General features: G+C 43.7%; 1 protein-coding gene across 1 annotated transcript in view; it reads right to left on the bottom strand.

Annotated features, from left to right (window-relative positions):
- The window catches only part of KIF26B (kinesin family member 26B), a 284,319-nt gene extending 270,173 nt beyond the window's left edge, over nt 1-14,146 (bottom strand). Inside the window, exons 1-2 of the mRNA XM_058419609.1 lie at nt 13,665-14,146; nt 13,031-13,432 (exon numbers count right to left, since the gene is read on the bottom strand). Coding sequence (XP_058275592.1) covers nt 13,031-13,432; nt 13,665-13,727 — 465 coding nt within the window. The 5' untranslated portion in view covers nt 13,728-14,146. The remainder of the gene's footprint in view (nt 1-13,030; nt 13,433-13,664) is intronic.
- Between the last annotated feature and the right edge of the window lie 383 nt (nt 14,147-14,529).

Here is a 14,529-nt window from a genome sequence, read left to right as displayed (position 1 = left end):
CTGCACCAAACTCCCTGTCAGATTTCTGCACATCACCATGAAGGCAAACTTCGGCTAAGGTGCTTGTCAGTGTAAACCAGTAGCTAAATTTTGTGTATGTGCTAAGTGCTTCTGGCCTGACACAGCGTTACCTTTCTGCTGCTGCATCAGAAGTTATCATTTTACATCCTCGCAGGTAAATTCACAGCAGCTTAGAGCCTTGACGCTTGACGTATTGGCTGGAAGTAGGAAGGGCGGGGAACTTAGCGGGATCTTTATGTACTTCAGAATATATGCTAACTACAAAAAAAATTACCTATTTTTTTTCTAGGTTGGTCAGAAATTCTACCCTGATCTCAAGAGACCTTTCCATCAAAGCTTAAATTACCAGAGTTTCAATGATAAGTTATCCAAGAAAATCACCTCAAAGACAGAAAAAATAAATAAAAAATGTTGAAGAAAGGCGAAAAGCAAGTCAGATTCTTGTTATGAATCAGTTATGTCCAGTGATAAAGAGGGAAAGATGACGCTTTCCTTCAGTTCAAAATGGGTTTGAAGACTATCTCACTGTCTTTTGAAGACAGTAATTATGACTCTCCAAAGGAAAACCAGGCAAGATTTTCCCTTTTCCAGCCACCGCAACCCCTACTAAAACAGCCACAAACAAATCAACAAAAATCAAACCATGCTTATTATTTACCTTTAATTAAACATGTGTCTAGTAAAAAAACAGAATAAATAAAACGCTTTTCATTTCAGGTTTCTAGAAGTAAAAGACGCATCCTTTATCCTGAAAGCCATTTTGTCCCATTTCAGGAAGCTTTATGTCTGATCAGTGAGAGAACACCGGGAGTTCTGCAGCCATTGCTGCATTTAGTGCGGGAAAAGAAATATATACGCACATACAAACATAAAGAGAGCAAACTCATATAAAAGCTGCACTGAAGCAATGAATCCTATCCTCTCATTTCACATGGAGGTGGGTAAATAATGGCACAACAGAGATTTCATTCATGCAGAGGTCTAGGGTATGCCGGGAAGTCTCAATGTGACAATTTGCTGCAGATGCCTGCTTAGAGGAGCCATTTATCAGTGTCACCCACGTGCATTACTACGCACAGCTTCCTCAGCAGCATGATTCCACACCAGCTTTCCACACAGCACACTCTAGTCCTTGATATTTCAGGCACAGAAATAACCCTTATCTGGGCCTTAGCAGTGTGTGCTTACTGAAACAATTTGTATTACCCAGAGCACATGGGTTTGGAGTAGGAAAGCTACAAAATTTATTTCCTTTGCTGATAAAAAGAACAGCAAATTAAGAGAAGTGACAACAGTTTCCCTCCTGCTCCCTCTCCTCTTTATAGCCCTGTTTAGCTCATTGCTTATAAACAGCTAACACAAGTATTCCCATCAGTAGTGCTGACTCCTGGAGGATACAGACATCTTGGATGTTTCATCTCTTGTTATACTTAAGTGGAATATTAAACAGGCAAGACAGTAGCAGACCAGGCTAGGAAGAACCAAGTAACTAGGACTGACAAAGAAGGATGGCAATTTAAAGCACTTCAGTCTGTAAAGTGCTTCATTTAGAGCCATCAGTGCCAGTGGATTCAGCCTTCATGTATACCCCCCCACCTTCAGCTGTCCTCTCACACCTTAAGTCTATTCTATTCTGCTTTTAAAGTATTAACAAGTACTGCTACTTAATAGCACGCCTTAGAGTGTCTAGTACAATAGTACTACAGAATTAGTAAGCTTAACATTATAAGAATTCAAATTAATCTGGAAAGCAAACATTTTTTTTTCCTTCAAGACAGGCACAGGGAAAGGAAAAGCGAGGCTGAATTCATTCCTATTGCTGATGCACTAAAACATACATCATTTATTTGCTATGCTGGGTAGAATTGCTAGTGCAATGAACTGAATTCCTATTTCATACAAAATGTCAAATTATAGAACATAGATGTCTTTGTGACTGGTAAAAAGAGAAACAAACCAATTAGATGTAAGAAAGAAAACCCAGTCACATATTTCTATCACAGGATACACCAGCACATTAGCCTTTGGATAAAAAAATAAATTTCAGAATGAAAAACACCAAAGTGCATTAAACCAAAGACAACTTTGAGTTAATGCTTTCTACTCTTCTAGCTGCTTGCTAGTTTCTGTTTTAAGAAAGAGAGACAATAAATTTTTGGGATACCTTTTTTAAGGAAAAACAAAACATAACCTTCATATGCATAATTTCTGCAAGACTTTAAAGTGAGCTCAGGCTTTTACAGAACCCTGGTTTATTACCCATTTCTCCGTGCTTCCACAGCATGTCACCTGTCCCATGGAAGCACTGTTGGTTTGCTGCCTGGACCAACTTCATTCCCCACTTTGTTTCTGTCTCCGCACCTTGTATTCTTCCTCTCATATTTCTCCTTGGGCCCTTTCTACACTCACAGCTGCTCATGTCTTTTAGGACACCAAAATGTATTGGCCAACCTGCCTTAGGTGCCTGCCCCACTCCTTGAAACTTTGAAAATTGTAAAAATTATTGTGAAGCCAAACACTGAACAGTTCAAGAGTGTGGGGGGGGGGGGGGAATAAAAACAGGACAAAGGAGGGATGGGATCAAATACCTGTAACAATTAAGCTCTTGTCAAGAGCTTACAAGAAGCAGATCCCAACCGTCATTTAAAATGAGAAAGCATTTCAATGAGTTGCCTGCCCCATCTCATATTCCTCACCAAACAACCTGCTTGCCAGAGCACTGAAATCCATGACTTTACAAAGATCAACTCCACAGAATTTTGCAGAGCTTTGTTTTCAAGGTGATGGAGAAGGCTCCCAAAAGCCAGTTTCTTCTCTTACCCACCACAACTTCATTCATCCACCTCTAAATCTAACCCCAAACCCAGAGAATTTTTTGTGAAATCCATTCTTCAGAAATGGATTTGACACACAGGGGGGGAAAAAAAAAAAGAAAAAAAAAAAAGAGGTCTTATTAGGCACACTAAAAGTACAGCTCTGGATTTTACCACCCATGCTGCAGAGCTGCTTACAAAGCCATCATTAATGGCCTCCCAGCTACCCATCATTTCCCCATGTTCAGTCTGCCCAGACAGCTAGCTATTCCTTTCTAACAAATACCATTTTAATTGCATCTCCCACTTTGTTAGCCTTCTCGACCTCCAGTAAAAGCCATCTATGGTCTAACAATCTCTTAAATCTGACACTCACACCGACCAGCACACTTGTATGCCTTCCTGCTAGGTTCACACTTACGCAGGCTGATTGTCAAGAATTTCCATTAGAAATCTAACAGCAGATGAGATTTCTGACAGCTTTAGGGCTAATGGGGAGGGAAAAGCAAGGAGGGAGCGCAAAGGGAGAGGTAAATAGCAAAGAATATGTATGTGTATTGCAAATGCCCCTGTCACCAATGACTTGATTGTGCCTTTCTGGTGCCAGGGCTTCTCCAGACCCAACACCTCCCTCTGAGCAACAATGCCAGCCACACAGCCTCAGCCACTGTTAACTCTTCCTGCGGGAATGCTGCCAGCAATCTCAGCATATTAACCCTGGGAATACTAACATGATTTAGAGGACTTGTTAAATTTTAATGATACCATTAGGAAAGAGGAAAACACACAAGTCACACTCCCATTTTGGTGCATTTGGCTGCTGGATAGGATATTAATGTTTTTCTTTGCCCATCACTATTAAATGAGCAGTGAAACTAATAGAGAAATGAAGAGTAATGACTTCTATTCTCACTGTTCAGCACCTGCTTAAAGCCAAGGCTGCCTTATTGCCCACTAGGCTTTCTGCTGGAGTCCATCAGGTGGATGGAGTAAACAGGTAATTCTTTCAGCATTTGGCACTTAACAGGTCAGGGGTTCATTTAGCCAAGAGGCACAGAAAAATAAAACTGTCCAACTGAAATAGTAGCATGTAATCATCCAGACAATCAGTCAGCAGGCACAATTCTGCTCTCCCAAATAACTTCAGCTTAATAAAGTCTGAGTTCGGCTTTGGTAAGATGGGAGTTTGCCCAGGTGACTTACAGGAGCCAGGACAGAAACATGCTGAAGCCAGTTCTGCCCTGCTTTTAATAATGGGCTCCAAGCAACCACCTCCTTCAGCACTGCAGGACTCTCATATCTTCAAGTACACCTTGATAAAAGGAAAGGGCAATTCCCACCAGAACAACACAGAGGCCCACAGAAACTGAGGGACTGTATTCCTGAATTTTAGTTCATCTTCAGTTCAGGGTGATAGAGGGAATGAAACATGCACAACTTGGAGAAAATTAACTCCATCCAGTAGCAGTTCTCCTCAGACAGTCCTGAACAAAGCTGGAACTCCCAAACCACTGTGAAACTTCACTTTTTCTTCAGGAAAAGAAAATATTTACTGTGGTAGATATCAAAGTCTCCTTTCATTTGCTTTTCCCCAAACATTCACGTGAGTAGAATTTTGTTCCAGTGAAAATCCATGGAATAGAGAAGCTGTTGTGAATACTCAGGTGCAAGTAAACTATCATGTCAAAGTGTATATGATTTAGGGAGCATAGGGAAATATAAGTTAGAGTAGAGGCTTGCTATTAATAGATCGTAAGAAATCCACAGCTCAAAACACATTTGTAAGGAACAAATACATATAAAGCAAGTTCCACTTGAAGGTAATTTGGAAGCCAAAACACAAACTGTATTCCCAATTTAAAATTTTCCTACAGAAAAGGAAGCTAGCTTTCCTAGAGCTAAATAGATGTTCTACATCAGTCATACTGCAGTGGATACAGACATACTACATTCAGCATACACAGTTCCTTTGATACGTACCACCAGCAAGAAATTTAAAGTGTTTTCCAGATGCATGGTCAATTTGGCTTGGAATAGTTTTTACTAGAATAAAGTAATTTTTCAAAGATATTTGATGCTTTTTTCCTGAATCACCAAATCTGTTGAATAAGATCATTGACCAGACACTAACCAAACAGATACCATGTGGTGTGTAAGTAAAGTTCTCCTGTTTGGAGGGCAACAAAGTGAGACGACTCAGCCTTTCTTCATTTAATAGGAAGGTATAACAACTTTAAACATGCAATACAAAAACTTTACATTAACAAATGTTTTATCTAGAAATGTGCAGTTCCTTCCAAAGAAAGTCTTTTGTTTTCACGGTGAATTGCAAGCCAAATCCAGTTTAATACCCTATTGGCTTATTAATATCCTCAGGTCTCTTGAGCAGAATTTCCCTGACAATTTATTATTTTTAAACCCACAAACACTACTACCAAATAGAGTTTCAGACGAAAGCTGAGAAGAGGAAACCAGTCCAAAGTTTCTTCAGAATTAAGTCTTTTCTCTTTCCTTACAGAAAACAGAAAATGTCTTATATAAGAAACTGAAGATCAACCACCTACTATGTGATTTAATAATGTAAACTGAACTGAAGATCCTAATGACAGTGTGCTGGTTTCAGCAGAGGTAATTTTCTTCCCATTGGCTGGTGTGGGGCTGTGTTTTGGACAGCATTTTGTGCTGAAGGCAAGTGCAGTGATGATGTTTGTCCTCCCAAGTCACCACTAGGTGTGATGGGGCCCTGCTTGCCTGGAGATGGTTGAACAACTCCCTGCCTATGGGAAGTGGTGAATTAATTCCTTGCTTCGCCTTGCTTGTGTGCATGGCTTTTGCTTCCCTATTAAACTGTCTTTATCTCAACCCACAAGTTTTCTCATTTTCACCCTTCCCATTCCCACCCCAATCCCACTGGTGTGGGAGAGAACGAGCTGCTGCCTGGGGTTAAACCATGACAGACAATAAAAATAAACACAGTTGAAGACAAAAATCATTTTTAAGAAGTATACCAATGCTGGAACAATAAGTAGTTTTTAACAGTCTTAGTACACTATATTATTGAATTCTGACACCATAGCAATAAATTCAAGATGCAATTGAACACATCAATTCCTTAAGACTGATTCTTTTGTATAGCTGGTGCCATATTTTCTTTTACTGTTTCTTTGGCAAAGTAATTAAAAAGCAACCCCTCTATTCTGTACTCCAGTTACAATGGAGGCTACGGTTGGATGCATTGTGCTGCTCTCATCAGTGGCTTTCTCAGAGATCACTGGCTCCTTGCATCTGCTGTTGTAATAGCACATCTAGTCACTCCCTGATCAAAAGGATCTGAGTTTAGAAAGAAGCATTATTGAAAGTGTTTGAACTATCTATCATTTTTATAAGAACTAAGGCAGGAGCACAGGAGACTGCAGTGATGCTAACTTATGACCTTCATTTGGAGGTGACACAGGAAAGCCACATGGGAAGCCCACAAGGGGCCAGGACATCTTAGACCTGCTCTGCCTGAGCAGCATGCCTGCTGCTTTGAAGGCACACAAGTATTCCCTGGTTAGAGCCATATCATACACTGAGCTGTGGCCTAAATTAAATCCTACTGATTTTCCTGAAGTCCAAATGCCCTCACAAAGGTCAATTTCATGTAAGTCAACAGACTGAACAGACTGACAAAGTTCAGATCCAGACTGAAGCAACGGTCACGTTACACAAGTGAAAGAATTTTCAGATTCTTGCAGAGTGTTTCAGCCTTCGTGACAAGCTCAAAACAGTTCAGTCGACCTTCCCCTGCCTTGTGAAGTGTCTTGTGTTGGTCTGATTTTACTTAAAGAAACTTCAAACACTCTCTCATCAAAATAAAATTAAGCTATACTGTAAAATTTTCCAAACAGGAGAGTGGAGGGAAAAGAAGCACTAGCAGATTCATATCCTGGTTGTAGATGATAAAATATATTATAACTGTACAAAAAAGTCTGATCTGTACCAAGTCTGATTATATATTTCAGGTTTCAAGGCCACAGACAAACACAATTCTTAGCAGCTTCGCTATGCTCATAGTTATGAAAAAGAAAACAAAAACAAACCAGGTTTAATGTAGGAAAATTGCATAGAAAGTAATTGAAAATAAAAATGGGCAACACAAGTCATTGGGTTTTTCTAAAGTTTCTGCTCTTAGGCTACTACTTTGTGTGTTTAATTTGAATTAAGCAAGCTGTGATTTGTAGCAACACCCCGATAAACAATCTGCTTTTCTGCAATTGGGATACTTCTAGAGTTGCAGCTGCAACAACAGATACTATGGCTAAGGATTATTTATTCAGGGGCAGGAGGGGAAGGTGTATGCCTGTGTTCCTCCATTTTAACAAGATCAATGCCTCTCGAGCCACAGATGACACTAGTGAGATGTAAGCCAGCAATTTAACTTAGAACATCTCTTGTGCTTTTGACACGCAGACCTCATGTCACAAAATGCTGCAGCTCTGACTACATCATTATGTAGAGCATGACAGCCAAGTTTATTGTGGTGTCAGGCTGCAGGTTCAGTGCTTGGAAGCACCCCAATTACATGATGTCAAAGGCTATGTGCTGCTGATGTGGCAAAACCACCGTGTCTTTCAGCCCTGCAATGTTCCAATAATCTGCTGATGCCGGCGTGACTCCCATTACATGCCCATGGCCCACACCAGCAATGTGTCACATTTTCTCAAACACTGTCTGGGGAACTCAGATGGACAACCTTTTTTCTTTTTCCCCTTCCAAAATTCTACACCAAAGTCCTACACTTACTATATAAGATTTCTGTGGGTGTTGCAACATTTACTTCTAAGGAAATACAAGACTATCTGAAGATGCAAGGTGATTTTGGATATCGGTGCAGCATTCATGGCGTGCATAAAACACCTTGAAGACGCTTCATCACCCACCATGAAGAGGCCAGTTAAAGACTCAACGTTGACTCTGTATTTCTGAACACATTTGCAGATGCACAGACAGGTCTTTGTAAAAAATAAATAAATAAATAAATAAATAAATAAAATAATTTCTCCTCCCTAGAGATTTACTTCATCAATACTTCCCGCTTCATCTTCCACAGCTCTGTCTGTGGTCTAAAGGTATTTTCTTTTCTGATAGGAACCGCTATCATTTCAATTCACAAACTATAACCATAGACCAGTTTCTAATTTCCAATGCACTTAGTAATGACACACCTTTTTCATCCCATAGAGAAAGCTGCAGAGCTAATGGGTTTGACAGCTTCCTAAAGAGCAGTCTTTACCACACAGCATCTTCACCCTTACCTCAAAGACATTTGCAAGCTCAAAAGAAACCGTTATATTATTTCACATGTTGACACTGCAGATTGCAGCGGCAAGACTTCCAGCTGCTGCTAGAAAAGGGATTACATTAATTCATCAGCAGCAAAGGCATATCCGTTTGTCTCCTCTAGCTGTAATTCCAGTGCAAGCGAAGGAGCTCGGCTTCCCAACTTGCCAGGAAGCATACAATTGTAAGATTCGCAGATGAGTTATGCTAAATGTTTGGTATTGTGACCTGTGATGCAACACAAAAGAATGGTTGTTGTTGCCTAAACTTTAATGGAGTTAATCCTCCCAAATGCTGACAAATTACTGCCTCGGGCCATTTAAAATCACATTTCTAATGCAATAATCCTATCTGCATTACAATGAGTTGGGATGAAATGATTAGGTGCCTGAGATTTTTTTGCACAGTGAATTAAGTCACTATACAGACTGGCCATGCTTGTTCACAAATTAAAGGTCTGGACTGAAATGAAATTCCATTATTCTGCCACTTGCTAAGCTTTGAGGAAGTGTTTATTACTGTCCTGTCTCTACTGGGAATGTTTCTAAAATAGTTACCAGCTAACAGAAACCCATTTTTCACTTCATCAGCTTCAGGGCTTTCTTCATTATTAATAATGGGAGTCAAGTCTTTGACCACTAAACACCCCTGAACAAGAAGACTAATTCAACAACATGTAAGCAAAAATTGGATAGGGACAGTAAATTGGTGGGGAAAAACAAAACAAAACAACAACAACAAAAAAAAACCCCCACAAACAAACAAACAAACAAAACCCACAAAACAAAACACACCCACAAAAATACAAAACCATACCCTCAATGCCTCAGTGTAAGTCCTTTCCTTCCCTCGTGCTCAGAGGGAAGGGACTGTGCTCAGAATTTACCCAACTCTTATACTCAGAAGCACAGAATTTTAGGTAAGAGAAACTCCACAATGTAAACCACCTAACAACATCAGTGCTATACATCTCTACCATTTATAGCAGTATCCTTACTTCCTGACCCAATCACAATATGTCCGAGCAGCATTTCATGTCTACGCTCTCAAATTACCTCAGTTTAAAGGCTACATCCAGGATTTTTGGAACCCTGTCTAACAAGTTTACAACCATCAGCTTGTGAGCATTCTCATTAGCATTCCATTGATAATTTACACACAATATAATTTGTTACACATCAGTATAGCAACTCTTCAAATGTTAGATGCCTGTGAGGTTAGTGTTCATTGAAGACAGGTGATATCACAGGTTTGAATTCAAAGCAAACAGATTTCACACAAGTTTTGATAAATAAGGAGTATGATGCCATAAATTTCTATGCTAGAACTTTGTCTGATGCCCTTCTAAAAATATAGCCTCTGAAAAAGCTTAGCATAAAAAAATAATAATAAAAAAAATCTGTATTGATAATTTGAGACAATCTTTATCATCATGCAACATAAACCCCACAAACAATAGGCACCAAAAGCTCCAAGATGCCCTCAGTCACAAACTGCAGTGTGCAACTATATCAACCACCTGTGCTAGTCAGTTCCCACAGGCCTGCTTTGCTTGGGGGTTACAATAAGATTTAATTCACATAAAATATAACCCCTTCTATGCATGTAATTGCTGAACATCATTAAGTCACATCTGTAGCACAAGAGGAGGGAAAAGAAACAATAAGCTTTTAACACTATTCTTTTTGCTATTGGCAGGGAACTTGGCACTTTAAATGGCTAAAATAAATTAATGTAACCATAATTATATATTCTTCACCTTTGTGACTCACAAAAAACACCACCACAACAACACCCTAAGTTTCCTTCCTGTTGATGTATTAGGAGAGAATATTTCTATTTTAAATGGAAAGCTAAACACCTCAACACTAACAATGACCTAGTCAGAAGCAGTTTGCTCTAGCTTAAGTGTGGCTTTTTCCTCAATCAAATGGAAAGCTTCATGCATAAAGCCTGGTCCGTTTATGAAGCAATTAAGTATACTATTACACTTGACAGATATATACAAACCTTTACATGATTGCACACTAACCATCAATGTAGGTGCACATTTGGATAGATTACTGCAGATTCCAATATCTGCTACTAGATGCACATTAAAACACAGATACTCTCATATTCTGCTTGTTCTGCAGCACACACTATCCCAGATCACAAGCATTTCTAAATACAGCATAAATGGGAAACAGGTGCCACAGACTGTACTTATAATACCATAGAAATTTCTAGGCTGTCTTCAACAGCAACAACAGAAAATATGTATCAGACCTGGATGACTAAAAGACAACCGACAGATTTTACATGCTTCATTTAATAGTTCTAATAAAGGAGTATCACCAATTAGCTGTGTCCTATGAGCACCAGAGTCTTGAATTGAAGGATGCTTTGCAACCTCTGAGGGAATACCCAGAATTAGGAACATGATCCACTCCTTCTTCCACTTAACTCAGTGGCAAGAGTGGCACACTCAAAAGCTGCTATTTCTATAGCACACACAGAGGCAGCTCACAGGTCTGACTTGAACTAGCAAAGCCCAAGCCAACACCGTGCTCTCCTCAAAGCTTACACTGATAAGGCTACCCCATCACACCAGGAAAACCAAACTTCTAAGACCACCGCAGAAAACCCAATCCAAAGAAGTCAACAGCACCAGCCACGATGTTTGTGTCCCACATCATCCAGCCCAGAGCCTCACTCTGCTGGGCAGCACCGGCTGAAGGCAAAAATCACAAGCCCAGAAAGTTCTTAACAGTCACAAGCCTGAAAGGATGAGAGAAAGAGATGCTTCTGCCAACAGTCCCAGCGAGCAGCACCCACCACAGAAAGGAGTTGCGTGCCAAAGGCTGGAGCACCTCAACAAGACGGAGCCCACATGTACTATTAAGCATAGCAAATAGGGCAGAGGGTCACCCATGCCCATGAAGACCACCTTACTTGTGTCTCCTCCCCTGCTCCTAAATGCACAGACAGGACAGCACTTTTTGCTACTGCAGAACTGGAAGGCTGGGAAAGGAGGTGTAAGAAGAAAAAAAGAGCATAGGTAAGAAGGCTAAAAGGCTACTGATACAAAGAAACATTGGCCTGTACAACACCATCAGCTAAACTAAGTGAACAGCAGAACAAACAGCAGCAGAAACACAAGGGTAACCTCTCAGGAAGACTAGGATGGGCAACATTAATTACTATCACAGTAAGGGAACCCTGTGCAAACATTTACATTACTAAAACCACTCAATTTCTATTTAACACTGTGACTTGGTGTTAGTTTTATCGTCCTCTCCACCCCTAACCTCAGTTATTCTGATGGCTCCCATACCTGTATCAGTAATTTCCCACGTATACTCACAGCTGGTAATCACTGTCAAATCACACAGCCTGAAATTTGACAAGATTTTGGTACAGGGCCACTTTAAAGTGAAATCAGCCATGTATCAATGGTTCAATTTACTATTAATTTTGGTGGATCCACCTTTCCCTGTCATGAATGATTCAGTTAAGTCAGCTCTTGAGACAAGGTAACAACCAGCCCTTGAGTCTTTTGTTCATGAGAGCACCAACTCCCTCTCAAAGAGCACATAAATAAATCATGGAGAGTACAACACAACAGCAATACGAGGGACCCTTTCTCAGCAGTCACCTCTTTTCCATGATACCTCTTTAGTGCAACTACTAATGAACGACTAATGAAAACTCTTTGAAGTGGAAGAGTAAATATTATCATTTGATAGTACCTGGACCCAACAAGGCAAACAAAATTGCATTGTACGACATTCCAGGAGCTGCAGATCCATTCACAATACAACTCTCGCAGGGTTGCTATGGAGGAACCCAATGCTTACTATTTTAGTAGCATGAGGTCAGCCAAGGGCTGCTGGTCACTTGTTTAGAGCTGTTAGCCTTAATCTTGTATGCACAACCAACAGGAAAAAAACAATGCCAAACAAAACCAAAGCAATGAATTTCAGAGTATGCCTCTGGAGGTACCAAATACCCAGAGAGGCAGAAAGCAGGTTTCCAGCTGTATTCAGGATGAGTCAGCTCTTAAAACATGAGAGCAAACGTCAGAAATGCTTACATCCTCTTTTGGCACAGGATTATTCAATCCAGCGTTCAGAGTCCAGAAGCTTCAAGTATTTCCAAGTCTTATTGGGGAAAAACAACAACAACAACAACAACAACAACAAAAAAAAAACCTGGCACTTCTCTACAAGAGAAGCATCACCAAGTTATCCTTCTACTAAAGACCCCTGGGAGAACTGGGTTCAATGCCATGGTCTGCCACAGCCTCACTGGGTGATCTTTGGGCTCACACAGCAGTTCAATGCCTCATGTGAACCCAGAGCTACAGGAGGGTTTCCCCCTCAATAGAAGAGGAAACCTCTGGCATCAGACCATACATACACACCTCACTACTACTAAGTTGGCTGCCAAGTCTAAGGATGATTTGTAAACCCATCCCGTAGGAATGAAAGACAGCAAAAGGGCAAGAGACCAGTGACTCCGATGTAATATTCCCACCCTTACTTATTCCCCCTCCCCCCACTAGGAAAAAAACCAAACAAACCAAACAAAAATAGCACAGGACCACTGTCAATGCAATGAAAGATGGAGAAAAGAAGCGCGCTGGAACGACTGTCACAGCTGCCCCTGAAGCCAGGCAGCTCTTCGGCGACAGAGCCACGCTGCTCCACACGAAGCAGGAGGAGGGGATGGAAAAAGGCAACACCACCAACAAAAGGGAGAACACAAATGAACCCCAAAGCGCTGGGCGGTGACACCGGCAGAGGGGAGCCCAGGTGGCCGACAGCCCCGGCGGCTGCCGGGGGCCGCTCCGGGCACAGGGACCCCCCCTCCTCTCCCGGCGCCGCGCTCACCTTGCTGCTGACGGGCCCGGGGATGAGGAGCTTCAGCGCCTGCCTCTTCAGCTCCGCCAGGCGGGCGTTGCAGTGCTCGCACCAGACGCCGCGGTCCGAGCCCGGCGAGGAGCCGCCGCCGCTGCCGGAGCCCGGCGAGCCGGTGCCGAAGCCCGGCGAGCCGCCCAGGGAGCCGGGGGAGCTGGTGCCGATGCCGGGCGAGGCGGGTCCCGGCGAGCCGGTGAAGGAGCCCGGCGAAGAGGTGCCGGAGCCGGGGGACGGGGTGCCGGAGGAGCCCAGGGCAGAGCCAGCTCCCTCCGGCGCCGGGCGGCCGCCCGCCCGGGACTCCTCGTACGCCTTCCGGTACCAGCTCTCGGGGGAGAAGGGGGCGGCGGGCTTGGTGGGGGAGCAGGGGTCGGTCACCTGGAGCGGGAGAAGGAGCAGCGGGTCAGGCAGGGAGGCCCGGCGGCGCCGGCAAGTTTCGCTAGGACGCTCCGCGCCCGCGGTGGCCCCCGCGCCGCGCCCAGAGCCGCCGCCGCCCCGCACCGCGGAAGTTGCGCGGGGCCGGGGGACGATCGCCGGCAGCCGCCGGGAGGGAGGCGCAGGAGCCCCGGCACGGTGGCGACCGCCGCTCCGAGCCGCCCCGGCAACTTACCCCGTATTTTCTGCTCCGCGCCGTGACCGCAATCCTCTCCTTATTTCCAGCCACTGAATTCATGGTGGCTTCGCAGGGTGGCGGGAGAATTTCCTACAGGTTTCCCAATCCGCATCCGAAGGGAACAGCCGGTCCCGGGAAGTCTCCCGCGGAGCAGGCAGGCTTGCTCCCTCCGCCGCCTCTGACGGGATCGCTCAGCCCCTAAACACCCGTCAGTTCTCGGGAAAGCGCTTGGGGCTGGGGTTCTCTCCCGGTCGGTTCTTCTTCATTGTCTCCCCTCTCATTCCCTTGCAACCCTTGTTTTCTGTTTTCACAGAAACAGCAACATCCAAATCGGGAGCTATCCCCCCGATAGGCAGCACAGCTCTCATCCGCAAGCGAGGTGAAGCATCCAAGGTAGCCTGGGGAAGGCGAAAGAAGGAGCGAGAGCCGCGCTCTCCCAAGCAGAGGCGCTTTCTGCCTCCGCTACGGCAGCAACTTGTTCCCTTCACCAAGGTTTGTAACTGAGTTAGAAGAAATCCTCCAAAAATATCGGGATCCAGGCTCTGGGAGGAGCCTCCGCGCCCCTTGCAGCCAATATCCTCCTGCCCATTTGTGCCTGACAGTTTAGCGAGGGAGGGAAGGGAAGACCCGGGCTGCGGAACCCCGTGCGCTCCCCGGTCAGCGGCGGAGCTGCAGGGCTGGCGGCGCCGCAGGCTGCCAGCAGACTGCCAGAGCCTCGCCGCTGCTCTGCGCGATGCCTCGGCTGCCGGGAGGGTCCATTTTATTTTGCAGTATTTCTTGATTGACGTCTGTGATTTCCCTTCGTTCTTGAAAAGGGCGGGAGGGGTGCGAGGAGGGGGGAGAACCTTGTTGCTTCCACCGC

This window comes from Hirundo rustica, chromosome 3 (genome assembly GCF_015227805.2).
Source record: "Hirundo rustica isolate bHirRus1 chromosome 3, bHirRus1.pri.v3, whole genome shotgun sequence".
Classification (NCBI taxonomy): domain Eukaryota; kingdom Metazoa; phylum Chordata; class Aves; order Passeriformes; family Hirundinidae; genus Hirundo; species Hirundo rustica.
This window is presented reverse-complemented; position numbering and strand designations above follow the sequence as displayed.